The sequence below is a fragment of the Gavialis gangeticus genome, unplaced genomic scaffold (genome assembly GCF_001723915.1).
Source record: "Gavialis gangeticus isolate Ggan-Ray unplaced genomic scaffold, GavGan_comp1, whole genome shotgun sequence".
Lineage (NCBI taxonomy): Eukaryota > Metazoa > Chordata > Crocodylia > Gavialidae > Gavialis > Gavialis gangeticus.
In genome coordinates this window covers 61,084,031-61,111,969 of record NW_017729029.1, presented here as the reverse complement: position 1 = coordinate 61,111,969, position 27,939 = coordinate 61,084,031, and the positions used below count along the sequence as shown (strand labels likewise).

At 39.9% G+C, this 27,939-nt stretch overlaps 1 protein-coding gene across 1 annotated transcript; it reads left to right on the top strand.

Annotated features, from left to right (window-relative positions):
- The first annotated feature begins 142 nt into the window (after positions 1 to 142).
- Positions 143 to 27,939, top strand: MAP9 (microtubule associated protein 9). The gene is made up of 13 exons (XM_019521685.1): positions 143 to 344; positions 3,907 to 4,003; positions 5,278 to 5,721; positions 7,540 to 7,769; positions 9,366 to 9,477; positions 12,973 to 13,229; positions 14,157 to 14,215; positions 14,770 to 14,935; positions 17,174 to 17,263; positions 18,057 to 18,218; positions 18,642 to 18,787; positions 20,081 to 20,213; positions 27,584 to 27,939. The coding sequence occupies exons 1-13, from the start codon at positions 306 to 308 to the stop codon at positions 27,704 to 27,706; spliced, it is 2,058 nt and encodes a 685-aa protein (XP_019377230.1). The 5' UTR covers positions 143 to 305; the 3' UTR covers positions 27,707 to 27,939.

Sequence of the window (27,939 nt, the reverse complement as noted above, 5' to 3'; positions counted from 1 at the left end):
GCCCACACTGGGCCAGGGCCCCTGCCTCTGGCGTCACAGTGGGGGCGGGGCTCAGTCTCCGCAGTGAGCAGTCTGTGAGGTCACTTCCGGCGTGGCTGGGTTGCTAGGTAACGTCGGCGGGCAGCAGGCGAGTGGCCCTTGGCCCGGTCAGTGCGGCGGTGGCCTGAGCATCCATCGCGTGGCCGTGCCACTCATCGCCGGGCCGGGCCGAGACAGGACGAGCGCCTCCCCTGCGGGCACACGAGCGAGGGGCCGCGAGTCCCACGGGCAGTGCTGCGTCGCCCCGGGAGAGCCCGCCCCGAGCCATGTCCCGGCCCGCGGCGGCCCAGCGCAGCGCCTTCCAGGTGCGTCCCGGCCCGCGAGGCAGACCCAGAGCCAGGCATCGCCCGCACCTCCTGCACCCTGGGGTCAACGTGTGTGTATATGTTTCGGGGGGAAGCAGCACCGTACCTAGACTCCTGGCGGCCCCGAGGGAGCTTTCAGTATCGGGGACCCCCTTCACTGATAATAATAATTCTTTTCACCGGTTTCGGGTCACCCTTCTGTCCTATCTCTGGGTGGCCACCAGTTCGCCCATTTCTCTGTCCGGCCCTGTGTTGTGTGAGTGCATGTGTTTCAGGTTGGCAGTTTCCTAGTGCCATGAATTTGGGAGTATCAGCCTCTTGTGCACTAATGTATGGTCACATGTATGGTCTATGCACTATGTAGGTATGGAATATGCACTAACGTATGGTCACGTGTAGTCACTGCACTGGTCTGTTGCCCAGACAGAGATGGATTTAAATGGCATTGTGTGGCAGACACTACACAAGGCCATCTAAAGGGTGCACAGGGGTGCGCTGTTTAAGTGCACCCCTGTCCAGTGCGCTGTGGGCAGGGCACCCTATGAGAGCCTTGTACAGGTTTCCCTCACTGCATGCTGTACACACGGTCATGGAAAACGGTGCATAACTCAAATTCACATAAAGGAAACCCACTTTACAATGTAACAAATAAGGATATGTTCTGAGACGTCAAGTGTACTGACCCCCAGAGCCATTTCTACCACTTTTAAAAGACAATTTTGGTACTTGCCAACAGCAGATAGTACACACAAGCATAGGGCACTGTCATAATGGGGATGGCAACTGCATAAACACATCGCAGACAACGAGCGAGGAGCACAGATCCACAGAGGAGACTATATTTTGCTGTGTCACTTCCACAATGCACAGCAAAAAGCAGCTGACTGCGGGCTTCCACCACACAGATCGCATAAGAGTGCATTTACCTTGCATATAACAAATTTTTGGTATTAAAAGGGTCATTGCATAAGAACCTGCATAAAGCAAGGGAAACCTACTGGCTAGCTTTCAGGGGGAGGGGTTGAATCTTCCTGCTGCTGTATGTACCCCTGATGGAGACAGGGGGAGCATGTGCCCCCCCACCCCCGGATTTGTGTGCATGGCAAGGGCAGGCTGCCCACTATGGGTTTGGGACCAGGGGCTATGCCAGCTTCTTGGACTGAGCCAGGGCTGGGCTTGGAGCTGGCAGGTGCTGGGTGGGCTCAGCTATACAGGGCAGGTGGTGGCAGTGCTGGGAAGGGTGGATATGGGGAATTTTGGTGCGGCTATAGCCCTTCAAGTCCTCTCTTAGCACTGCCCCTGCTCAGGGCACTCCACTCTGCTGCCTTTCCCTCAGGAGCCCTCCACTGAGGAGTGCGCAGGGGACATGCAGCCAGTGCAGGGCTCCTGAGGGAAAGGCAGGAGAGTGGAGTGCCCTGAGCAGGGGCAGCACTGGGGGTTGAGGGCTATAGCCACCCCAAAATTCCTCATAGCTACTCTTCCCAGCACTGCCACCTCCCACCCATGCCCTGTACACAAATCTGGGGGGGCACATGCCCCCAATGCCTCCCCTGGGGGTGTGCACAGCAATGGGGAGCTGTGCCCCCTCCCCACCCTGTTGTACCCCCTTATTACCCCCCTCTGTCCCCTGGATGAGCCTCCCATGGTTCCATCCCACTCCCAGACCGAAGGTCGCATTCACTGCCCTGGCTGGGCAGTGCCTGCCCCTACCCCTACCCCGACCCCTACCCCTTTCCTCACTGTGGTGGCCTTAATCTGCCTCCCTACCCCTTTTCTCCCACAGGCCACTTCCCCCCCACAGACTTACTGGCAGGGCACTACTCTCCCAGCTGCCCAGCTGCATTCCTGTAAATCTGATATTGGATCAGTATCAGTCAATATAGCTGGTTAATAATTGGCTATCGGTTTTGGGCAAGCAACTCTTTATTGGTGCACCGCTAGTTTTTATTTTATCCTTTAGCACCTTCACTTACTTCCTTCAGTGACTTCCTTCCTTCCACCAGTGACTTTAGCAGCAGACTTCCTTCATTTCACCACCTAGCCCTTAGCCACAACTCCCACTCATTGCCTCTCCACCTCCCATTTCACTACCCAGTACCATCATTAAACTCTTCGCCCTGCCAGCCTCATGCTCCCACCCCCCCACAACCCATCTTTCCAAACTACCCCCTCACCTAGAGCAGGGGTAGAAGCTAGGGCTGTGCGAAATGGGCCATATTCAATTCGGATTTGGCCCAAATTGGGGACCGTGATTCAATTACTTGATTCAGATCACCGTCCCTGTGGCTGAATCAGAATCTGAAGATTTGATGCTGATTTGGAGAATCAGGGATTTGGGCACAGACACAGCATTAAATATTTTTTCTACATACCTTGAGGTACCAGGTGCGGCTCGTGAATGCTGAGATGGTGGAGCAGATGGAGCCTCCCACAGGAGCATGGGGAGTCCCCCCACATGCTCCGTGATGAACCTGGTAGTGGACTGGAACTACTTCTGGTCCACTTCTGGGTTCATGCAACAGGGGGCCCCCCTGCACTTCCCCAGCAGACTTGGAAGTGGACCATAAGTGCTTCTTGTCCACTTCCAGGTCTGCAGCTGAGCAAGCTGGGGAGCGCCCCCCCACTGTGCTCCTGTGGGACGCTCCATCCGCCCACCATCTCAGCATTCACGAGCCACTTAGTACCTTGAGGTATGTAGAAAAAACATTTAAAGTTGTGTCTTATCCAAATTGTTAAATCTTTCCAAATCTCTCCAGATCAATTTGGGGGGTTCTGATTTGATTCAGAGACATTAAAGGGTCTCCTGATTCGATTTGGATTCGGAGATTCAGCCACCAAATTGGGCCGAATCTCTTCCAAATTGAATCAGCAACTGAAGCTTCACGCAGCCCCAGTAGAAGCCTGTCCTGGCTCACAAGGCGTGTAGCAGCAACTCACAGCTGGAGATCCTAGTCAGACCCCTCTGCTCACCAGCTCTGTAGTGGCAAGTCAGGGTCAGGGTCAGGGACAGTCAGCGAAGGTTTTTAGCCTGAATGTGTGACTACACTAAACTCAAACTAACTTTAATAGCAATCAGTATTTGAGAAGCTTAGTGTAATATGTAACAAAGCCCTTACTGATGCAGAGATGACTGCTTGTATTTGCAGAGCTTGAAACATTAGTTCTGAGAAATGAATCTTCTCATTTATTTCACTAGATGCTAACTCAGCTGTTAGTGAGGTACTTCACCTGTTAATATTACTAATAATTTAATCATATGACATCTTATGAAGATCTTTGTCATTGTTAAGGATGGATTTGAAAGCTATATTAACTTACATGCATAGGCTTTCAATAACCCTGACACAGTTGCAAGTTGATTTAATGTTCTGAAAAGTGGTTAACCTGTAAACATTCTAGTAAGCACTACACTAGACCATTTTTACTTATCTATCAGGTCTATCCTTAGTTGACTGGATTCATATTTTTACTGTTTCAGAAGTTTTTTGGGTGGGGAAATTAGTGTAGAACTTTAAGAGAGAGCTTTACTTCTGAGCAAAAGTTATTTATTAAAATATTTCAGGATGAGCTACAAGAAGCAGTTTTTGCTCGTGCAGCAAGACAGCAAACAGCTGACTACTCAGATGACTTTGACACCGATGAAGATGACATGTTAAGCAGTAAGGCAGATGGCTTCAAATGTATTTTGTTTATGTTCTTCACCTCTCTCCCTTCACTAAGGGAACATGATTGAATGTCCAGAGATTCCACATTTTAATCACACTTTAAATTATGAACCTTAAAGAATCTCTGTGACATCAATCAGAACAAAATTGTTGTTCGCTCTCCATCAAAGTGTACAAGGATATCTTAAAGAGATGTTTCTTTTTTTTCCTAAGACAGCCTTAATAAATATCAACTAACAACCAGTATGGAGTTCTGTCTGCTTACTGTAATATGAGAGAGGCAGAGATTTTTTGTAGATGGCATCGCTTATTGGACCAACTGAGTGGTTGGGATAGACTTAGATGAGCTTTCAGGTATCACAGTACCCTTCCTCAGGAAGAGTATTCGTGAGGAAGGGTCCTGGGATACCCAACATCTCATCTAAGTTGAACGGATCACACAAAAATCCTTGACTCTTACAATTCCTGGACCATCATGGCTACAACATTACTCGAACACTACCAAAACAAGGGCAATATGTGTGTTCTGTATGTCATAATATACTTTTAAAGATTTCATCTACATGAAGTCTGTTTCAGTTGTTATTTACCACAGTTATCCCTTAAAAATTCTTTGGCCTGAATTGGCATCCCTTCATGCACATATTGCACAGCAGGACTCATCCTCTGTTCAACATGTTACAGTGTTCTTTAGGATTTGAACCCTGAAAAAGCTCAGAGTCATTGTTAGTAATGGGGGTAAGGTTGCATAACAAGTTTTAATGAACGAAAACTATGTTTTGGGGAACTGCAAAACATAGGGGACAGGACCATGTCTTATTTGAAGAGTTTATAATTTAATTTTAGATATGACACAACTAGTGAGTGTAATTGGAGAGGATATGGAATCACTAGGATTCCAATAATAAGGTTTCATGGTTGCTCATTACTAGTAAGTGCACATCTTTGTTTATTTGTCACTTTTTTTGCTTGTAGTAGTGGATATGTGAGGTTCTGAGTAGTCTTTTGAATCTGGTGACAGGTGGTAGTTTAATTATTAAAGACTGCAAGGATTATTTTGCATAAGGTCCAGAATGGAAAAGGCAGGATAATGACAGAGAGAAAAAAAGCAGAGTATAAAGCTTTACATTGTTCACTGTTGGAGTGATGGGGAAGACAGTGATATAAGCTAAGGTTGTGTGAATAATATATTCTTTTAAAAAATCCTATATTCCTATAAAACATGAAATACAAATTCAGTACAGAAGTTGATAATGTACCATTTTCAGGTACCGTGGAAGAACTTCCTGAAAGTATATCAGCTGTTGAAAATTCACTTAAGAAGTCAGTTGATTTTGAGGTTTCTTTCTCAGATGAGGAGACCCCACAGAAAGTAAACCCTTTGAAAAAGGAAACTGCTGATGGCTTCTTTCCAACAACTGATGAAGAGAAACCTCAACAAGTGATCATTGTGGAAAGTCAAAATTTGAGTGATTACAAAGATGAAAATGTATATTTGCAAAGTCAGAACGTGGGTGATGATGACAGAGAAGATGATAAAAAGTTTTCAGTCACTGAAGAAATTACTTATGATGGCAAAGAAGGTGACCATCAGAATGAGTTGCCTGTGGCTGAGCTGCAGAATAAAAGGGAATCAGTTATTCAAAAAGAAGAGGAAAACAAACCAGTACCAAAACCAAGAGAGCACAGAATAAAAAATGCATCATTTTCAGGTAAAAATCAAGCATGTGAATACTATTGCCTCTATTTATAGATGCATATTGTCATATTTTAAAAGGAAAATAATGTTAAAGAAAGATCTCATTTTTTCCAATGTTGGGTTTGATTTCAACATCCCTAATATTAAAAACTAATTTAAATTCACCTTTTTAAATATTATACAGCTCCCTGAAACATGCAGGTAGGTATATTAACAATACTGGGTAGCTTACACCAGTGTTGAAGTTGCACAGTACTCTGTCTGAATGAGAAAAAGTCATAGGATATTTGTGGCCCAAAAATCTTCCTGCATTCCCCAGTTTGCAGTTCAAAAGTGAACTTTATTTTGAAAATATAGATTTGGTTTTGTGATCTTTATCTAAAGATACATGCAGCCAGTTTCATCCTGGTTTTCTTTATATCAAACAGTCTTTTGTTTTCCATTGCAAAATCTTGAGGGGGGTTTTTTTATTGTAGAAGGCAAAATTAGAAATTTTGCAAATCATCTCTGTTAAAAAAAATTAAAGGTGTCATAAAGTATCTTAAAATGATAAGAAATTGAGCTTTTATCCTACTATAGCTTTTTTTTTTTTGTAAGATTCCCAAGTTATTTTACTTTGAGATAAATCCTTGGTTTAGTCATGATTAATGATGAGAAAAGACAGACTTGAAATAAACAGGGCATGATAAACATTACCAAACACTTTGTAATGTTCCTCATCTCATGGTGTCAGCCAAGCTTCAGATATTTGAATCTAGAAATATAAGACTTTAGACCCTTTTGGCAGTGTGTAACATGACTGTGGGGTTGTAAATATACAGCTTTAGACATTTTTTTGTTAATCTAAAAAGCAGCTACACCACCATTTAATACCTAACCTCTTTGTCTACTGAAGAATCAGCTCTGAAGAATCTTTAATCTTTAATGACTTATTGCTTAGAACAAACTCACTCATATCAAGGAAAACTTTGGAAAGCCTTTTTAATTGAATTAGACTGCCACTAAGAGTCACACTGAGATTTAAGTGGTGTGGATGGCTATGACCTGTTAATAAAATGTGATTTATAAAATGACATTGTGGTTAGTGCTAATTTATATTTTATATTCTTATGCTGTCATGCACATGCACCAGCAATTCCATGGCTATCTGTAGGTTTGAAGGTAAAATTTAGATGCATCAGGGTTTGCAAGGTGAGTGCCCAATATCATTGCTGTATCTTTTTCAAGGGAATGTGGTGCTTGTGACAGTTGCCAAATAGAGTGTCTGTCCTTCCACTGCTGCTTGAATTATGTTTGAAAGGGGCACTAGCTCTGCACCACTTTTAAGTTATGTTTATCAGGAAACATGCTGAATGTAGTAGCTGTTCTGAGGCTCCTCCACTCCATTCCTTGGCAGTGCACCTTATTTCTTTGTGAACACATATTTTTTTTTAATATAAAAAGAACAGATAGCTGCATACAAACATGAGAATACCTCAGGAAACCAACGTGCCCCTCTGTATTTATTTCCAATTTGGTCTGTTCTATCCTATGTAGAAGAATTAGCATAATTTTATAAAAACTAATCCAGTAGAACCTATAAAAGAAATAGAGTATAATGACAATGGAAAGTTTTCCCACAACAAATTGCAGTCTTAGACATTATCTAACACTGCATGTACACTCCAATGTAGTCTATCATGCATATTTGACCTACTGTTACTGCTGTCTGTTTACAGAAGATAGAAATTTATCTGAAGAAAGTTTGTTGAATATAAATGAACAAAATAGACCATATTAAATCAAATGTCTTATTAGTGGGTAGTATTAAAATAGCACTATTCATTTTCAGCTGAGAATATCAGCATTCATCTACTGGAAGATCATTGTAAACCATCACCTCAACCAAGAAGTGTGTTAAGAAGGAGCAGCCCTGTGAAAGATAAAGATAGCACAAGAGCAGAAGATAAAACAACTTCTACTGTTAGGTTATCTTCATTTTCTGCACCATCCTCCCTCACTAGGTTGAATGACCTAATAACATCTGAGAGAAGAGTACTTTCTGAATGCCCTAGTCCTGAGGTAAGAACCCCTTGCATATGTGAAAGTATTATTGGAGTACCCCTTGCATATGTGAAAGTATTTTGTTTATTCATCTATTCTGGACTGTAAAATAGCCCCCTTTTTATTTAGTTGTGATACAGCTTGCCATAACAAGAAAGAAAGGCGCAGGGGGAGTTGCAATCACATTTTAAAACATTGCATCTTGCATTGGAAAAAAGGCTGAGTTTCTGTGCACTACAGCCCTGTAATCTGTGACACTGAATGTTCAAATGTATTGCTGATCACTTTATCAACATACAAGGAAATAGTTTTCCTTTGAGTAATTGTCCACTTGCATATTCTTATTGGTGAGTTTGTCTGATTATGCTCAGTCTCTGGAGTTCAGACTGTCTTTTCTGTGATGGCTTTAATTTCAGGTTCAGACAGACAGCCAAATTGCCTGTTATGCCTGGGGGAGAACCACATTCTTGACATTTTTTCAGTCTGTCTGTTATTCAAAATAGAAACAAGTGAGGACAAAGAATAAGCTTTGACTGTTTCGTTTGCATGATTCCCTTGTCCCCCTTTCTGACCACGCATGCTGGGGTCGAGATCCTCAACGGTATTGTACACCCTCCAACACTGGCGATCAATGTGGAGTGACATCTCCAATGCTAGAGAAATTTGTGTCTTCTCAGTGTTGCTGATCCAGGAAGCAGATTGCTATTCAGAAACTGCTCTAGGAACCTTCCTTCTTGTTATAATGCCAGAAGCAGGGATCCTCTCAACCTAGGAAGGACTTACATGAAAGAGATAAGAATCCCTGAGACTCACTCAGCCCATGTGAACAACACATACCTTGCGAACCTAAAAAGCATAGGCTCCAACCCCATTATTGGGCCCTGAGACTTCTCTGTCTTGTAAGATTTCTACCAAAGTTCATAGATGCTCAAAATGGGACATCCTGCCAGTTCCCAGCACTGAGATTTGCTGCTCAGAGCTTAAGAGGCTGAGGGAGCATGCTAGTGCTGAGCCACTCAAGGGATACAACTCTCTGACCTGGTTGACTTACTACAGTCCAAACCTTATCTCCAGCTGTACCTGATGAATAAGGAACCCTTGGGTACTTAGGAAACAAGATCCTCCTTGGGATAGAGCAGTACACTAGACAGTGCATCTAGCTTGTATGTCACCACTGTCAAAATTTCCAGAAAAGACAATGGTCTGTGTCTAGCCCTGAACTGGCTAGTGGACATACTGCTCATCAGCACCAAATTAAAACTCAAAACAGCAGCAGCAAACTGAACTATTCTCTCTGGTGCTGTTTCTTACCTTGGGGAAAATGTCTGTCTGGGTAAGTTGGATTCTTCTGGTAGGGGTTGAACAAGACATCATCGCTGCTCTTCCTTCTTTCATTAGTGAAAGGCAGACTTTGATCCTAACCCACAGTGAGTTTTGCAATGTTATTAAATCAATTTCTTGACTTCATTGCACATAAAAACAGGAGTCGTATTTTCATTAAGGAATTTTAAATAAATACTGAATAGAATTGTTTATTTTTACGGGTCAGTTAACTGACTTAGATTTGTTGTGACTAGTTCTCATTACTTTAGGCTGTTCCTTTCTGTTTTTAAGGGTCCGTGGCTAACAAGCTCTTCACCATCATTACGTATTAATTTTCCTTCAACTGATGAGAAACCTGGAGATTCTAATTTGTTGATGTGTGGAGAAGGATCTCTCCCTAAAGGTAGAAATCAAAATACTGGTCATACAGGTGTTTATATATGTATGTGTGTGTGTTATACACACAGATCACACACACACATTTGTTTATATAAAGCCAAGTAAAAACTTAACTTAGAAATAAGTGCCTTTTATTATATATATTATATATAATTAGTGTCATTTTGCAGAAGAGGTGGTTTCTAAGATGTATGCTAACACATTGAAATAATGTTGATGGTACATGCTAATCCTGTGTCAAAAGGATTAACAGATTTGAATAGTTTGGTAAACACGGTATAAAAGAAATAGATAATATTTATCTTTAGCAAGACAGTTTGGGAAGTTTGTTTATGTAACTAAACAAACCCTTGGCCACATTTTTGTACACAGTAGATGGCTTGTTTTATGGAAGCATTGATCCCCGTATTTAACCTTGGTTTTGTTAACTTAATTAAGTTCTTAATCCTTCTATTTTCATCATTACTGAAAGGGAATACTAAATACTGTTTTGGGTCTGCCTTGTACATGACAAAAGCATGAAAGTAGTTCATGCCCAAGGAAATTAGGCTTTAAATCTAACACAGGCAAACCCAATGTAAGAGACTGTTGTTAGTAGTGTTTGAATAATTTCTTCAGGCACCAACCAGATTGGGGCCCTGCAATATTACATACTGTATAAACTCTGTTAAAGACATTCTGTAGCATAAAGTGTTTACAACATAGATGTGATGGTCAAAGGGTGAAAAATAAGATGTAACATACAGAATGGTGATTGTTGTGTCATGTCATGGTGTGGACAAATAAAAGTTACACGGGTTTTAAATTTATATTGGTTTACCATGGATCACACTGAACCAAGATAACTGTTTTTCTCAGGCTGCCCTTTCTCTGGTAAGTGTGGAGGTAAACTGTTGTACAGCTAAATCTGTTTCATTCAGGTTAGTGCTTATGGGCATCGCAAATAAGGAAAAAATTAAGGAGAAATTAGAATGTGGAGAACATGTTAACTCTGGAATGTCATAGTTAGAGACGGACAAAATAATAAGGGTAACTTCACTAGTGGAGCAGAGAGAAGAAGATAACATAATAAACAGTACTGAGCTAGTCAGGCAAACTTGTAAAGGGATTTGAAAGACAAGCTGAGAAATTTGATCTTGATGCTGTGATCTTCAGTAAAGGAGTAAGTGGAAGGCTTTCAAGGAAGAAGTGATGGTCTGAACTACCAAAGAAAATATAATACCCAGTGCCTGTGTAGCACTTTTCTCAGGTAGCTATTAGAAAAAACAAGTGATTAGTAATTTGATATCCATGTTACAAACTGAGGCACAAAAATAAAAGTGAGTCACCCAAAGCCATTCAGTTGATCAGTAGCAGATCAAAGAACAGTCCAGTACCATATCCAGTGATTCAATAACATGAGTAGATGCAGCTTAGCTAAAACTTGTAAAGGCTTCTGATAACTTCACTTGGAAGGTCATACATGAATATGCAAATTTTATCTTGATATCACAGATGGGAAATTCAGAAGTTGTCCACACTTAAAATTCTCTTTAGAGCCTTGGGTTTTCTGGCAACTTTCACACCTTAGAATTTCTCCATATTTTTATACTCCCAATCTCTGAAGACTCTGCTCTAAATTGGGGCAGAAACTTATCTTGTTGCACTGAACTCTTAATTAAATCTTTTATTCTTTGTCCAGGAATTTAACAAAAACAGGTTAAAGCAGTGTAATTTGAAAGTGAGGAGAGCCTTTCTTGACTTTTATCACTAAACTCTTTTAGAGGTACAGAAATCCTATTGTTTAGCTATTCAAAACTTAGTAGTTCATAATTGGTGATTAGTCCATTTCTGCATTATTGTAATAAGTGTTTTATCTTAATCCGTTCCACACGCACATAGATACCAGTAGCTCTTTAGCCAGAGCTTCCTATTTCAAAAAGGAAATCATATCTGTGAACCAAATCATGGAATGAGAGAGAAGTAGGGCTGGAAGGGAATTCCAGAGGTCAACTAGTCCAACCGCCTGGTTGAGGCAGGATCATTCCAATCCAAACCATCCTATACAGTCCATAATCTAAACTCTGTGAGAGACTATCGTCAACCCTGACACAACACAGACCTAATGCCCTAAGCAGCCACAGGTAAAGCAGGGGAAACATGGCAACCAACGTTCTGCTTCTATGAAATGTTGTCAGCATATGCGCAAAGTGATCCCAGGTAGGGCAAAAACCCTACAGTCCCTGCCAACCTGACCATAGGGTAAAATTCCTTCCTGACCCCAAATATGGTAATCGGTCTGACCCTGAGCAGAGGGACAAGATCCTCTAGCCAGGAACCTCCAGCTTCGATCCCAGCAGGAGCATTGGCAGACCCCAGTCAAAGTCCCCAGTCTTGGCTTTAGCCAACACCCAGTGCCTCTGAGGGAGGCTTAAAACCCCCCTGAAACATGTAGCAAAAAACATGAGGGTGGGGGTAACCAAAGCCCAGAAATGTGGGAAATACCCATAGTCAGAACATAAGCATAGCTACGCCTATATCATCCCCAACCAGTGGTTGTCCAACCTCTTCTTGAACATCTCCAGTGATGGAAAGTCCACAACTTCCCTAGGTAGACTATTTCACTACCTCACTGTTCTAACAGTGAAGAACTTTTTCCTTATATCCAATCTGAACTTACTTTGCAACTTCAAGCCATTCATCCTCATCCTCCTCTCTGTAATGAGAGAAAAGGTGTTTTTCCTCTCTTTTATGAAAGCCTTTCAAGAATATGAGGACTGCTATCATGTCTCCTCTTAGGCGCCTTTTCTGCGAGTTGAACATGCCTGGCTCCTTCAGCCTCTCCTCATGTGACTGGCTTTCCAAGCCCTTGATGGTCTTGGTTTTCCACCTCTGCACCGTCTCTAACTTTTTAAAATATGGAGCCCGGAACTGCACAAAATACTCTAGATGAGACCTAATCAGTGCCGAGTAGAGAGGTACTATCACCTCCTATGTCTTGCACCTAATGCTTCTGTTGATGCTCACAAAACCACATTTTCCTTTTGTGTGACTGCATCACACTGTAGACTCATATTGAGTCTGATCTACCAAGACTCAGAGATCCTTTTCCATAGTGTTGCCATCCTGTTAGGTGTCACCCATTTTATATTTGGGTTTTTGATTGTTTCTCCAGATGTATAGTATCTTGCATTTGTCCCCATGGAACTTCATCCTGTTAGCTCTGTCATTCAAAGTGTTAATGTCTCAGCAGATACTGGTACAGTTTTTCATATGATCTGTATATTTCTTGCTCTTAGTTTCTACATTAAAACTGTTTCTGGATTTGATCAGATGGCTTAGAACGGCCCTGCAACATTCTCTCTCTAACATGCTACTGATTGTCATAAAATAAAGAATACAGTTGTTACAAGGTTATTATTTGTAATCTGATTTTTAAATATGGTGGAAATTTTGTTTTAAAATCTGCATGTCAGCAACATCCAACCTTATTTTGGTTTCCTTTCATACACTCTTTTAGACCATGTTGAGACAGAAGACAAGTGCAATGATTTGGCATTAGAAGATAATGGGAGAAAATCCCCCTCTGTGATCGAACTAATGATGACTACAGTGTATGAAAAAACTAAAAAATTACACAAATCAAATGATGACTCTCCTGAAGAAAATTTGCAAACCCTGGAAAAGCAAATGATTACCGATGGCATAAAGGAGGTATCACTGAATGATAAACCTGAATGCACGGTTGCAGCGAGTACTTCAAAGGACTCTATCATGGTATCTTTACATGTATTTTTTTTCATAATACCAAATAAAATCCTAGAAGTGTGTATGAACAGTTTCTCTATGAAACTTACTGCTTCCATCTTGCATGTGCACAGCTTTTTTACTCTTTGATAGACCAGTAATCTCTTCCACAGTTTGATTAAATCAGTTCTTTATTAACAATTATTAGGAAGAGGAAGGAGGGAACTTTCACTGTATAAATATTAAAAGTAGGTAAAGATAACAAAGTTTGGCTGAGCCAACATGAGGAGTTCTGCTTCTGCAGTTTAAAATTTACTGGGTCAGATCCCTAGAGTATGAATTAATTTAGCTTGAACAGTTTATACTAGCAGAAGTTAGAACCCAGTTTGTTTGAAGTGCTCTTTCCTACAATGATTTGAATAATATATGGTATGTAATAGGTTTTTTATGCCATAGTACAGGCTAAAAGAAAATATGTAGTTGTACATAATCATTAAGGCCAAACAGAAATGTGAAGACATCTATCCATGGGAACTGTGAAACTTTTAGGCTCTCTGATGGCATTACCATTCTAGAATGTACTTATAACAGAAGTTCTAAAAACAGAGATTTTGATGATTTGAGGCTGTGGATCCAATGCCCTCTTTTACTTTAGACCTTTTGTTAAACTGTTACACTAATGAGTGGTGTTTTTGTTTAAGAGTACAGTAACAGATGTACCGTATTCTCATTCTTATTTATAAGAATTTGCTCAGTGTGTACATCTTGGCTTCATTTGGTTGATTATAAAAATCCTCAACAATAAAAGAAAATGTTTTGTTCACTTTTTTACATTTATATTTTTGCATCCTGCTACTTTCTGAAGTCTGTATTACAGAACTGTCATGCTATATGCTGTAGAGCTAGTTTTGTTGTTTTACAGGCCATACAATATTTTTTTTCTTTTGCATTTGTTAGAAAGATGGTGAAGAAAAACAAGCAGTTCCACAAAAAGTGAAGCCTTCTTCATCAGGAAGGTAAGAAAAAGATGCTTCTATGTCAGAGTTTACGGTCTTACTCTATAGGGTACCATTTCAGAACTTTAAGGTAACCACACAACATACTGGTTACTTGCGTCTTTCTCACCCCAGGCCACTGGAGATTTTGCAGGAGTTTGCATTCAATGGAAAGGTCTTGGCTGTTGGAGACAGATGCACCTTTCCAAGCAGATCAGATATCACAGGGGCTTTTTACTGGAGTCTACCACTGGCGTGACAAGTGAATCTAGCCCACAGATTTCTTGTGGTTGCTGGAGTAAAGGATATAAAGCTTGCTTCACTTCATTTAATTAAAATGATTATGCTTCTGGAGTTCACATTCTGCACTGGCTTGTTTCAGCTACGACAAATTCCACATAAAAGAACAAATGTGGAATAGATTCTCCCTCACCCTCTGAAAATTTAAAAGTGTTTGAAAACAAAATTGTAATCAAAGTTGTGATATTACCTTAGTGTGAAGGGATGGAACTTTGCATATGGTGGAACTACTGGAAAGCTTATTTTAATATATTTGTGAAATGCTGGTTTTATAGGTCCCTGACATCTACCTATATGAAAAAAGCCGGGAAAGCCATTCCTCCATCTACAACTACGTCATCTCAATATTTGGGTACATTAAAGGTCTTGGACAATAAACATTTACAGAAATATAGTGCTGAGCTTGACAAAGCAGATCACTTACGGGCAGCTGTTTATCAGGTAACCTTTAGTAAATCCCCTGCAAAAAGGGTTCTTCTCAATCAGTATAAATGCCTCTTATGTTTTTAAATCAAGATCTATATGTATGTTAAATATATTGGTTATTTTAGATTTAATGATCCTTTGGTTCCGTTAGCCATCCTTCACTAGAAAGTCTGAACCAATAAGGTTTGATATGGACTAGAAATAAACACACTAATGCGCAATTTAATGTTTGAAAATGTTTTGTCACAACTCAATAACCAATTTACTTTATTGTATTTGGTACTTAAAAAATAATTACTATATAGCTACAATTCCTTTTGCTTATATATTCTCAATGGCACATGAGAAAAGTAAAAAAAAGAAAGTTAGATATCAGACCTAATATTATTATATCTGTACCAGCATAATCCTTGTGGTTTTTATCATTCTGTGTAGCTAATATTAGCATAAGTTTCAATTGTGGTTCCAAATATTGATCAGAAGGTGTTTCCACATGACAACAATCATATCTGCTTAACAAAATAGATATACATACCTGTACACATTTGTGGAGTTTGTATTTGCTCTAAATGCTCTGTAAGCTCAAATACTTTGTACATTGCCATTCATAGCCATTTTCTGAAGCTCAATAAATGGTCTCAGTTTAAGATTTTTTAGCTTTTTGGTGGAACACAAGTGCAACATGATTAAGTCTACAAAATTTGGCTGATCATGCAAGCACTTGCCTACTTGTATAACTGTATTAATGTCTGTAATTCTACTGATGTCAATGGGCTTATTCAATGAGCTTAATTGCAGATATTTTTTAATTATGTCTAGGTTTTTCCCTAAATCCCACATGACTAGAATAATTTGTTCAAGCCTTTAAAAACACCATGCCATGATACACTTACAATACTATTCTTTTAAAAATATTTTTATAGAAGGGCTTAGGAGCTGATAAATTAGTTTTACGCATATAATATTCTTTCTTCGTTTTTTACTCCCAGTTACCATTCTCCTGAAGACTTACTGAAAATTTCTTGGATGGTAGAACTGTGGAATTTTGTTTCACTTGTATTGCTGCTACTACTTCTCCCTTCTTCTCCTTTTCTTTAACACTTTTTGCAATATTGCATTCATCTTCATTAAAATAACCTAGTTCTTTTTTCCCTCTCTCTTTAAACATCCACGCAATTGATAAGGATGTTTCATGTGCTGCTTATTTTTCATAGTAATGTGACTTAAGTAATTGTATCTTCCAAATACAATTATTACTTACAGCATAAAACAAAACTGATGATTCTTGTATATAAAAACAGAAATACTCACAGCATTGCCTGTGGTCAGGGCCAGATTCAGAGGAGATGCCACGGTGCAGTTGAATCTCCCTTTTGATTCTTCATCCACCCAAAGTTTAAGACCAATTGCCTGACAGTGGCAGCAGCATTTCTATTCAGGCAATAATAAGGGAGTCAAATGACTTCATGGCTCATTATAATCTACCTGATCCCTTCTAAACACTTTGTTCCACAGGTGTTAACAACTCTGTCTCCTTTTTAATGGACTTGATGTTCCACTAATAAAGCAACATTTTCTTCTGCAATTCTGCTGTTTGTTACCTGTTCCTGATAATCTAGTTCCTATTTCACAGCTCTGCCAACTGTTTTTAACTCTGCCTAAAAACATTAACTCAAGTGTGGAAATCTTAACTCAGGTGAATGTCAACTAAGGTGTGGAGATAACTTTTAGTGAAGAATAGGATACAGTATCAAGAGGCTCAGGAGGGTTAGATTTTGTTATGAATCTGAAAAAGAGATATACATTTTAGTCTAATAACTACAGGACTAATGGAACAACATCTTTTGATTATTCTTGCCTAATTTGTTTTTTTTCCTACACAATATGTGATAAAGCAAATTAATGAATATTCCAGAAATGTTGCATTTGTTTTCACTTTGACCTTAAACTGAATAATATAGCCCTCAGCATATTAGTAAAGATTCTAGTTTCTTTTAACTGGAAAAAAATGTGTGATGTGTTGTGATAATATATCACACCATCTGCACTCCCTTTTCAAAATCCTAGATCCACCCATGTCTATAGGTTTTGTTTTTTTTAACATCAAATGTTGTAACATTATTATATTTAATTATTATGTTTAGTTATATATAGTTTGTTATTATATTTAGTTTATATTTAGTTAATATAGTACAAAATCTCTAGCTGCAGTTTAAAACTCTTCATCTCCCATTTTCTTCCTTTCCTTTATAGGATTGGTTGGAGAAGAAAAGAGTCTTTCTACTGGAACTACAGAGAATTAAAAGGAACAAAACTGAAGACTTAAGGAGCAAAATCGAAAAGGTTTGTTTGAATACATGACTAAAGGGAAGCTTAGCAAGCTGCCACTGAAGCAGTCATCTAGATCTGTATTGCTGTATTAGGAAAGGAAACCCAGAAACAAAACCCAACTGTTCTTGACTTGAAGTAAGATTGTTCCTTATGCTCTGGCCTTCTTATACCACTTTGCCAGCAGAAGGCAGATGTAGTAGTTCTACAGCTGTGTAAGGAGCATAGCTGGGAAGAGGAAGGTGACTAGTGCTTCCCTGCACATTTATATCTTCCACGTGCCAGGTAAATTGAGCCACTCCAATACACCTCTCTTGTTTTTGACTATGTGCTTCTTAACTGCTACTGGCAATCTAGGTCAGTCATCTTACTTTTATTATGATGGTTATCAGATATTTTCTATTCCATATATAAAATGTAATACTGTCACAGTTCTGAAGAGTTATTTGCCCATCTTGATGGCTTTGTAGGTACATGTGTACAGCAACATTTACACCATTAATAGATTTCTTTTCTTTAATTATCTACTCTCTCTCTCCCTAGTTGTTTTTCTTACATGGATTTCATAGGTAAAGCAAAGTAAATGTTAAAGCAGCAAATTCTGTAAAATGCAGTCAGCTCCATGGTTTTAGGTCATACAAATTGGTCATGGTTGAACAGTAGTTCAAATCACAGTTGAACCATTTAATTTAAAACGTTCTTTGCTTATCATTTTGCTTTCCATTATATTTTTGTCTAATGCTAACTTTTGAGAATGAGTTTACAATATGCAAAGTTTTTAATATATAAACTTGCATTTCCTATCTAGGAAGAAGCTGCTAAGAAAGAGGAAGCAATTGCATCATTTGAAGCCTGGAAGGCAATGAAAAAAAGAGAAGCAAAGAAACTAGCTGAAAAAAAGAAGCTTGAGGAGCTGAAAAAAAGAAGAGCAGCAGAACAGAATGAGGAGAAAAAAGAAGAAGCCCAAAAGGTAAGGTGAAATGTGTCTTTCAGATACTGTCCATCAGATCTTAGTAATAGTTTCATGAATCACGACAGGAGACGAGCCTGAACTAGATTGATAAATCTGGACAATAAATCCTCCCTATTCTTAGAATATGTTCATATCTGGTTGTTAATTGAGACTTAGATTTTTGAACATAAAATACTTTATGTTCTATATTGAAAAAGTAATTATCAGGCTACTAACATTGACAGCAGAGAGACCTGATCTGGGAGTAGTAAATTCTTTCTTCTCTATAAAGCAGTTTCATCTCCTGAGCTACCAATAGGCAACATTATAAGCGAACAGTTTAAAAATGGATGTGTAGGACTATAAAAACATCTAGACTTATCAAAGGGGTGACACAAAGATGCCATACAACTTTACTAATGGATATGGACTTTGTTTCAGGCATTTGAAAAATGGAAAGAAAAGAAAGCAGAATATCTGAGAGAGCGAAGTAGAAAAGAAAAACAAGCTGAACAAATCAGGAAGAAGAAAGAAGAAGAAGTTATTGCAGAAAAGAAGAGAGAGAGCGTGTCTGCAGTTGAAAAATGGTATCACTACATAGAGTTTAGTTGCATTTAACTCTACCATTTTTCAGGAAGTAGTTGACAATACTTGATTAAATCTTCTCTGAGGGCCTGAGAAGGCTCCTCTATTTTCATTGTGATGAATAAGAAGGAATAGTGTTCAGGGCATCACAGGATCAGGCTTTTCATGCATTGCATCATCATGTAGCCCTACTTTTGTCTCATTTGGTCACCTCCAAAAGCATACCACACGGCTGCCTTCAGTTTAGTAGCTTGAACAGTCTCTTTGTGAGAAGGTAATGACTTGGAAGGAGCAAACACTGCAGCTCAGAAGTAAGACTGTTCCATATTATCTTGTCCTACTAATCCCACACTTTGTTAGCGAGCTAGGGGGAAATATGGAAACATTTCACACTTCAGGTTTTAACATAGGCAAACAAGGCATATACAGTAGTATGTGAAATGTAGCTGCTTAATAAATCCATTGTTACATTTATGAGAACAGGTGGTGTACTGAGTACTTTACATAAGCATCAAGGTTGATCCCCTGCAGAGCATACACATATAAATATTTCACTTTGTGCAAAGGATGGCAGGAATAAAAAGGAAAGACCAAGCCACAGTAATATAAAAGGCAATGCAGTTACGGAGGTGCGTATCTTGATGATGCAGGGTCTATGTGCGCACATCTACACATGATATTAATGTGACACAATAAACTCTGGCACAGTTCATGCTGGAGTGTATTGCTTCTGGGCACAATGTTTACATGTGCACCCGGGACCACAGTATGTTGAGCTGGGGCAGCCGGGGGAGGGTTATTTTGCCAGCTTGGAGCTGTTCTACTTTTGGTTCAGTGTGCTGTGGAGGGGCTGGCTGGGGCACAAGGGTATGACAGTGTGGGTCTAGCCAACAGGCAGCCCTGTACTGTAGCACCCTCATGCCCCAGTCAGCCCCAGTCACTTTCTACACGTGCATTGTGGTGGAATAAATAACTCCAACGCAGAATAGTACTTGTGTTGGGCAGTACTATCCTGTGGCAGAGTTAATTTGTTTACTCCAGCCTAATAGCACCACTCGTGTAGATGGTGATGCTTTACTGCCGAGCTAATTAGGCAACTCTGCTGTAAGCATATCGTGTAGATGCATCCTGTATGTCTCTAAAGATTTTAGAAACTTTTATTTGCTTGTAACTTATCCATGTATTATGTTATCAGTAAGTATAAAAATATCCACACTGACATTGCTAATGATATCTGACTAATCAGCTTTTCATCTGTTCAGGAGTATCTTTTATTCTTCTCCCTTAATGTTTAGGAAGGAGAAAAAGGAAGAATTTATTAAACAAAAAAACGTAGAAAAAATCCATGAGAAGAAAAACGAAGAAATTCAGCAGGCTGAGAGGGAAGAAAAGGATAAAAGGGCTATTGAGGAATATGAAAGATGGCTGGTAAATACTTTTTATGCTTTATCAAAAACCACAACAAGAAATATAGTAGGTTGTGAGGTTATTTTGAATTATCTTCAGTTCTCTTCTTGATTTTATAAAAGTGACCAGATGATGGCAATATTATACCAGCTTATACCATTTCTGTGAGGGTTCTTTTGCAAAATAATTATGCAGTACAATATGCACATGGTATCTGACATACATGGAAAATAGATTCTCCCTACCTGTGTGTGGTAGGGTTCTTTCAGTTTTATAGTCAGTCTTCTCTTCTCCCATTCAATGTCAGGAACAGCCACTTCTGAAGGGCCATCTCAGCACAGCACAGATCCAGGAAAGGCTAGCAGCAGCACCAGCTGCAAAAGTGAGTGCATTTATATTCAAGGAAATCTTCAGGAGGGGGGTTGTATAAATCAAAATATAGAAAAATTGTTGCATTGAAGTTTGCAATTATATCCATCTGCAGAAAGGGTTGACTTTTGTGCTATCGCATAAAGAAGTCATAGGAGCCCCTTATTCTTACAAACATTAACAGGACAAGATTTCACTAACTACTCAAGGGAGTACTGTTGTTCTCTCAAAGGAGTATAATTTTCTGGTAAGGGGGATGTTGAGCTTACTATCCTCTCCCCAGTGTCTGTGCTGTTGCTCTGTGACACACCAAGACTGCAGTACTTCAAATGTTTATGCACCCTTGTTGCATAAAACTGGTTGAGCTCTCCCATGCTACTGTAATTGGATCTTGCCACATTGGACTTGGGTGCCTTTAAGTTTCCCCCACTCTGAGTGAGGCAAAACACTGTTTCTTTCCTATTGTATGCTTCCTAGGCATAGAGCCTTCCAGAGGTTTACTCTGTCATGGAAACAAGAGCTGGTACCCCAGTTAACGTAGGTACCCAGAGCAAGTGCTGGCTTTGTCCCATGCTGTTATCATCTTGAGAACACCCTTTCCCAAAGATCTGACTTTTGGGGTATGCTCTGTGTCCACTCTTCAGAATAAGAACTGTAACAGATGCACAGACATTATAAGAGCTCCAAGAACCAATTTCCCCCTTGTAGGTTACATCAGAGTCTTCTAAGAAGATCAGGATCCCCTCTCCTGCACATGGTTTTTCCTCTGAATCAAGTAGTGTTTCTGATTCCTATAGTCATGATTTTCCACTCCCTAAATTGACAGTTGAAAAACCCTTTAAGTTATTCAGTTCTCCTTGTCCAGAGACTTTTGGATCTGTGTTGTCATGTGATTAAAGTCCTCCACCAAGTTATTTGTTCCTTAGTTACCACCCTTCTGCAAATTTGACATGTCTGGGACAGTAGCCATCTCTTTGACCAGCGTGCTCAATTTAATAAGCAGTCTTCAAGGATTAAAGACCTTCTATTGTTACACTCATTCTGGATGCCAAAATTTCTGTTTCACCTTTTGTGGCTTGTCTCTTAATGTGGGTATAAAAGAAAAGAGAGAAAGTAACCGTGTCATACATTCAAAATGAAGTTTGCAATTTGACACACAACTGAGAAAGACCTCATTTGTTTCTAAGCTTACATCTACATATTTGCATAATGTTTGCAGCACTAGAGTCTAACTGGGCATGCTAGTTGCTGCTTTTCTGAATAGGAACAGAGTTTATCAGCTCTATCTCCACAGTCCTTTCCTTTGTCATAGTTGAAGAGTCATTATTTTAGGTATCACATCAACAGGGTATCCACTCATCCATGTTCTGCTGCCAGAGTACTGTTTAGCTTTTCATGACAATAATTAGAAACAAAAGTTGCATTTTCCATAAATTTAGGAACACTTATTTAACTGAAGCTGTCAAATTATTGTCTAGATAATCAAAATAATGTTTGTATCCATTAAATAATATCAGTTTTAAGATAAATAAGTAAAATTAATTTTTATGTCAAGGATAAATGAATAATAATTTAAACCTAATAGTAACAATGATAGTCTTTAAAAATTTCACTAACAATCAATGGGAAAAATTGATTTTGAGAATTAATTTTCACATAGTGTTTTTAGTATAAATAATACAAAACAGGAGTTAAAAACTCCTCCTTAAATGCATCTAAAATATAAATGAACAACAGAATGAAGAATATTGTTATTACTGTAGTGTTGTATATTTTGTATATACCTTTAGAAACCCTTCTGGATGCTTATCTCAACTTAAGTCCATTGGAAAGTTTTTATATTGTGGAAATAAATGCCCTAAGAAGGAAGATACTGAGAACTTTTCATTAATACTTCTAAAAATCTAACAGAAAGTAAGATAACCCTGAGTTGAGATTTCCCATGCCATTAGTTGAACACATGGAGTTTTTTTTCTACAGCATTTGCCTCTTGATCAGTCATCAAACACTACTGAAGCCAGTCTAGACCATTACAGAGAGACAGTGTTGGGGAATAATTACTTTTACCCAATTTATTCATCACTTTCTGATAAGTATCACTGACCTACATTTATTCTGTGGGGTGAAGTACCAAAGCTGTGCTTTGAGTGAGCTTACAGACATGCCTTTGCATTCTCTTAATGCTTTGAGATTTTCCAAAGATACTTTATAAATTATTTATTTGTTAACCGCAATATTGGTGGAGTTCCTATTAATTTTGTGATGTTAATCCTAAATATAGATCTATTTTAGGCATAGTAATAATGTACCTATGTACATCTGTTAATATTCAGCAATATATAAGCTAATAGCCCGACCTGGTACTAGCTGGGGAGCAGTGAAATTTCTACCAAGAACTTTTTCAAACTTATAAATCCTGAAGATTCATATAGCAAGTTTCTTTATCATGTAAGAAGTAGCTGAAGCCTAAAAATATTGAGCACTGATGTACAGTGTACCTTCTACACTGTCAAGTAAGCACACCTTGAAATAATTACATTATTGGAGTTACTCTAGGAGTTGACTTACATAAGCATTAACAGACTTGTTACTATTCTTTGTTGGAAATACCTTATTTGGATGATTTATTAATATTTTGATAATGAATTTTTCAAAAGATTTTTGTATGTTGGAAATCTAGCCTAGTGCTTGGCAGTGTTGCAAAATGGGCTTTATTACTTTTCCTCTTAAACTCCCTGAAGTTTCAGTAACTATATAAAAATATGCTGCAGCCATGCCTCTGTGGAGTATAGTCTTATCAGACGCTGTAAATGAAAAAAGAATAGACGTACTAAATAGTTGAGTGGGAAACCTCCAAAGAGTCCTCAATACAAACTTTATTTGTTGTATAGCAAGCTATAGCTGCTATTTCGCTTCCAGCTGTCTGTCTTCTGCAATTGGCCATGTTTCTTCCAACCTTTGTGTGCACACAACTGTGTTGTTTGTGGGGAAAGAGAGGATTTTAGTAATTTCTTAAGGGACACGAGCAGCATTCAGGAGAATAAATGTTTTCCAACTACTCAGTTGGTCTAATAAAAGATACCACATTTACCCAAAGAACCTTGCCTGCCTATGTCTTTAGACCAGTGGTCACTAACTGGCAGATCGCAATCTACCAGTCTATCAGGGAGTGCCTGACAGTTGATCTCAGTCTGGGGGTGCTGTTGACTGAAATTGACTGTCACAGGGTCCATGATTGGGAGTGGCAGGATGTATGAGCAGCAGGACGCATGTGGCTGGGCTGAGCCACATCCCCTGCTGCCAGGTGAGTAGGATGATCCCCCTCCATGCCCCCCCGCCACTGGGTGAGTGGGGTCCTGGCTGGGCAGGCCGGATGAGGGTCAGAACCTGGGCAGCTTGCCCAGGTGTGCAGGGAGGGGGAGGGGGCTCCCGCTGCTGCACACACCCTGGCATGGTGTGTGCAGGGGGCCTGTTTGTGGCATGGTGTGTGCGGGGGGCCTGTTTGTGATGCGGGTTCCAGCTGCACTGCGCGTCAAACAAAAGACAGCACTTCCGAGCACCATTACTGTCCCGCTGCTGCTTTATTGTTCTGAGCTGCTGGACCTGAGCTTGGGGTGGCCTGTGTCAACCATATGGTGCCAGGGATGGAGGCAGGACTGGAGTGGGGCAGCTGGTTGGAAACTGCCCCCTAATAATTTTTTCTCCCTTTGCCTCAATCTGCCCCTCCTCTTCCCTCCCCACAGACTAACCTGCGGGGCAGGGGAGGAGGGGGGGTTCTGGCAGTGCATGATAGATCTTGGGTTGCTTTTTAATTCAAAAAGTGATCTCCAACTTAAAAAGTTTGGAGACTGCTGCCTTAGACCAACATGACTACAACCAAAAACCCAGTACATGACTTGAGTGCCTGTTGCGCAGGGATGTAAAGTTAGTAGGACAAAAGCGGTTGATAGGGTTTTAAAAGTAATTTGACAGTCAAAACCAAGAGATTCACTCTGTAAAGACACTTGATTAGTGCAAACTAAGGTTGGGAATCTAAACTTCAGAATTCAGAGAATTAACTAAGATTTCCAGATGAACTGTAACTTTCCTCTTTGAGTATGTACTTTGCTTTGTGCCTTTTTTTTTTTTCAAACCTTTACATGATCAGACTATATCTGCATACAGATGGCAGTGTATAGTGTTTTATATGACTACATATGTGCAATTCCTTTGTAATGTGTTATTTGTTAAGTAATAACAACCAGTGATATATATCCAGATGGTATTATGATTGTTCAGAAAACAAATCCAACAATACATGTATAATTATGGCAGACAGTGAACATTAAATCATATGTTAAAGGATCTGCTTATCCAGAACTTATATAGAACTCACAAGTATCTTGCATTTACTTTTTTTAAAAATATTTTTAAAATAATATTGATAGATTGTCAGATTCCTTCCTGTTCAAATCATTCCTAACATTCCTTTAGTAAGTCCTAAAGCACTAACTTGCAGCTTGAACTAAGGACCATAATCCTTTGGTTTTGAAAGTAAAATTTTGAGGAATCAGGAAAGCAAGATCAGTATCGACTGAAAGATGGAAAATTCAAGTGAGCCATTCTGGAACCTCAAACTGAATATTGCTGTAATAGGGCACCATCCCCAGGGCAGCTGAGAACTCCTGGAGGTACCCCAGAGTCCTCTTTATTGTAATCCACTTCTAGGAACAGTCGCCCCTTTGCTTTCCTGCCACGTCTTGATGTTTCTTTTGGTTCTCAAAGGGGAGGCTGCCCCAGGGCTTCCCAGATCAGGTCTGTGCTCCAGAGACAACCCAAAGGTGAGAAGTTCCTGCATTAAGAGAGAATTGCGTGGGTCCATACCATCCCTACACTATGCCCCATGCCTTGAACGTGTTATACAACTGTTGTCACCTCTGGAGTCTCAGCCTATTTGGCCACTGCACCTTTAATGTGGCTAGGCCTTCTAGCCTAGGCCCACTGTGTTGGACCTAGCTTTGAAGTGCTAGCTCAGCTCCCTCCTTCCGTTTCATTGGGCCCCAGGCTGCTGTCTGCTGCACACCTGTGGTGCCAGGGTCTCGGTCCCCTATGTCTCTGTGCCTTGCGCTGTTTGCCAGGCTCCACTACTACTCAATACTCACTGGAGCCTTAAGCCTGCCCCTGGCAGGGCTTGACGCACTTATGTGCCTCTGGGCACTAATGAGGCCTCCAAACCTCCCCTTTAAGCCTCATCCAAAACCTCTGGTTTAAACTACAACATAGCCCAGAGGGTTTCTGTTTATAATAAAGAAAAATAATAGAGGCAGTGTGTCTGCTTATCCCATGGCTCCTTTTCTCTAGGTCTTTTTCTCTTGTTCTGTGCCCTGGCCTGCAGAGTTGTTTTCTTCTGGTCTCCTGGGCATTCAGGAGCCTACACTCTGCCTCAGCCTGAGCTGGCTGGCTCCCACTGGCTTATATAGCTTTGGCCTGAGCTCTTTCCTGGTCATGTGACAGCCCCCAGTCATCTGACCAGCCTGCAGGGCTACGCTTTAACCCAGGGGTGGGCAAAATGGCAGATCTTGCCAGCAGCCATACTCCATTTACCAGCAGCCCCTCCTCACATGGCTGGGGCCAGTCTCCATGGAGACCCCAGCCCCACCTGTGCTGTGATAGCACAAGGCTGGGGTTGCCATGAAGACGGGCCCCAGCTGCGCCGGCAAAGTGTGCAGCAGGACAGGGCAGGGGGCTACTCTGGACCCACTGGGATCTTGCAGCGGGGCAGCTTGGTCTGGAGTCAAGGCAGAGCCACTATCTACCTTCCACACAGTCTGGGCACCTGTTCACCACAGCACCCCAGGGGAAGACGAGAAACAATGGATACAAACTGATTGAAAATTGCTTCAGGTTGGACATAAGGAAAAACGGCATTACAATTCGAGTGCCTAGGGTCTGGAACAGACTCCTGCCGGAGGTGGTACAATCACCTACTCTGGGGATGTTAAAATCATCTTGATGCACACCTTGCTGGGGTCATCTGACCCCATCTTTCCTGCCCAGGTGCAGACGGGCTGGACCCAATGATCTCATGAAGTCCCTTCCAGCCCCAAACATCTATGAATCTATGAAATATTTGGGTATATATTTAGCGAGACCAGACTGCTGAATCCCAATTGTATAGCATTTTAAAGGGAAGTACTGATAAAATTGAGGTTGCCATCTTAATTGAGAATTTCATCAGTTGGGACATTTAAGTTTATATTAATTAAGATTTTGTAAGTGTATAAGTTGAAGATCACCCTGGTTAGATAGATGTTTTCAGTGTTTGCAAGTCTTTCTTAAATTACTTTCAAATATTAGTGAATATAATTATAAAAAGGCAAAGAATAAAGAGTACTAGTAATAACTGTTCACAAAAACTACCCATTATTGGAATAGCAAGATTCTAGGCAAAATAAATTGTAAATATCTTAAAACAGACCTGACTAAAATTTCACTTATTACATTGTGAAATAGTAATAGTTTGTTTGAAAAATGTGAATTAGCCATGCACAACATAGTATTGGAAGCACTCTGCTTACCCATCATTGTTCTAACTACGCAATGCCCAAAAGTTTGAAGCCATCAAATAAAACCTCATTTCAGTGTTAATATAAAATTAAAATGACACAAGCATATTTTTAACTTAATTGTTCAAGTCCTGTTCTATTACAGTATAGGGCTTACCAAACTCCATTTTAATGAAAGCAGTATGTTTTACTTTGAGATTTAGGAGTCCTCCTGAAATTTACACTTAAAATATGTATAGCCTAGTGCAGGTATTATTTGCTTTGCCCTGTGTTATGCTCTGGTTTGAGTAAGACATGAAATTACTTAGCATGCTGACACTCCCTTTTGAATTAAAGTATATATGTAGTACATTAGATTCATTGCACATTATTATTTTATTTCATTTTATTTTATTTTACAGAGGATGAGATACAGTGATAACCCCTAATTTTTTCCTGACATAGTACTGCTTTGACACAGCCTATTCTTTTTTACAGGAAAGGAAAGAGAGAAGGGAACTGATTGAGAAAAAGCAAAAGAAGCTCCAAGTTATTCTTGAAGATGAAACCCCTCCTCCTTGGAGCCCACCTGGCAAAGTTACATCTACAAGGAGTTACTGATAAGGCCACCACCTTCCGTGAGGAAAGTTCATGTCCAAAGCTCTGACATTGTGTAAACATTATTCCACAACACCTGATTTTAAATTGAATCAACATCGGCTACTGCATCCTTTCTTTTTAGGTTGAATTTAGTCTCTTTTGTGGAACACCTAAGTGCACATCCTAAGTAGATCAGTTGTTCTTTTTCATTGTATTTCACCAGTTATTTCAGAGTTAATTTTTTTGTTAGCCTT

Bases quoted from the DNA above. Each gene is read 5' to 3' on its own strand.
- MAP9 (XM_019521685.1), top strand. From the start codon at position 306: ATGTCCCGGCCCGCGGCGGCCCAGCGCAGCGCCTTCCAG. The intron at 7,770-9,365 runs GTAAGAACCCCT...TCTGTTTTTAAG, and splicing joins CTGAATGCCCTAGTCCTGAG to GGTCCGTGGCTAACAAGCTC. The intron at 18,788-20,080 runs GTATCACTACAT...CTTAATGTTTAG, and splicing joins GTGTCTGCAGTTGAAAAATG to GAAGGAGAAAAAGGAAGAAT.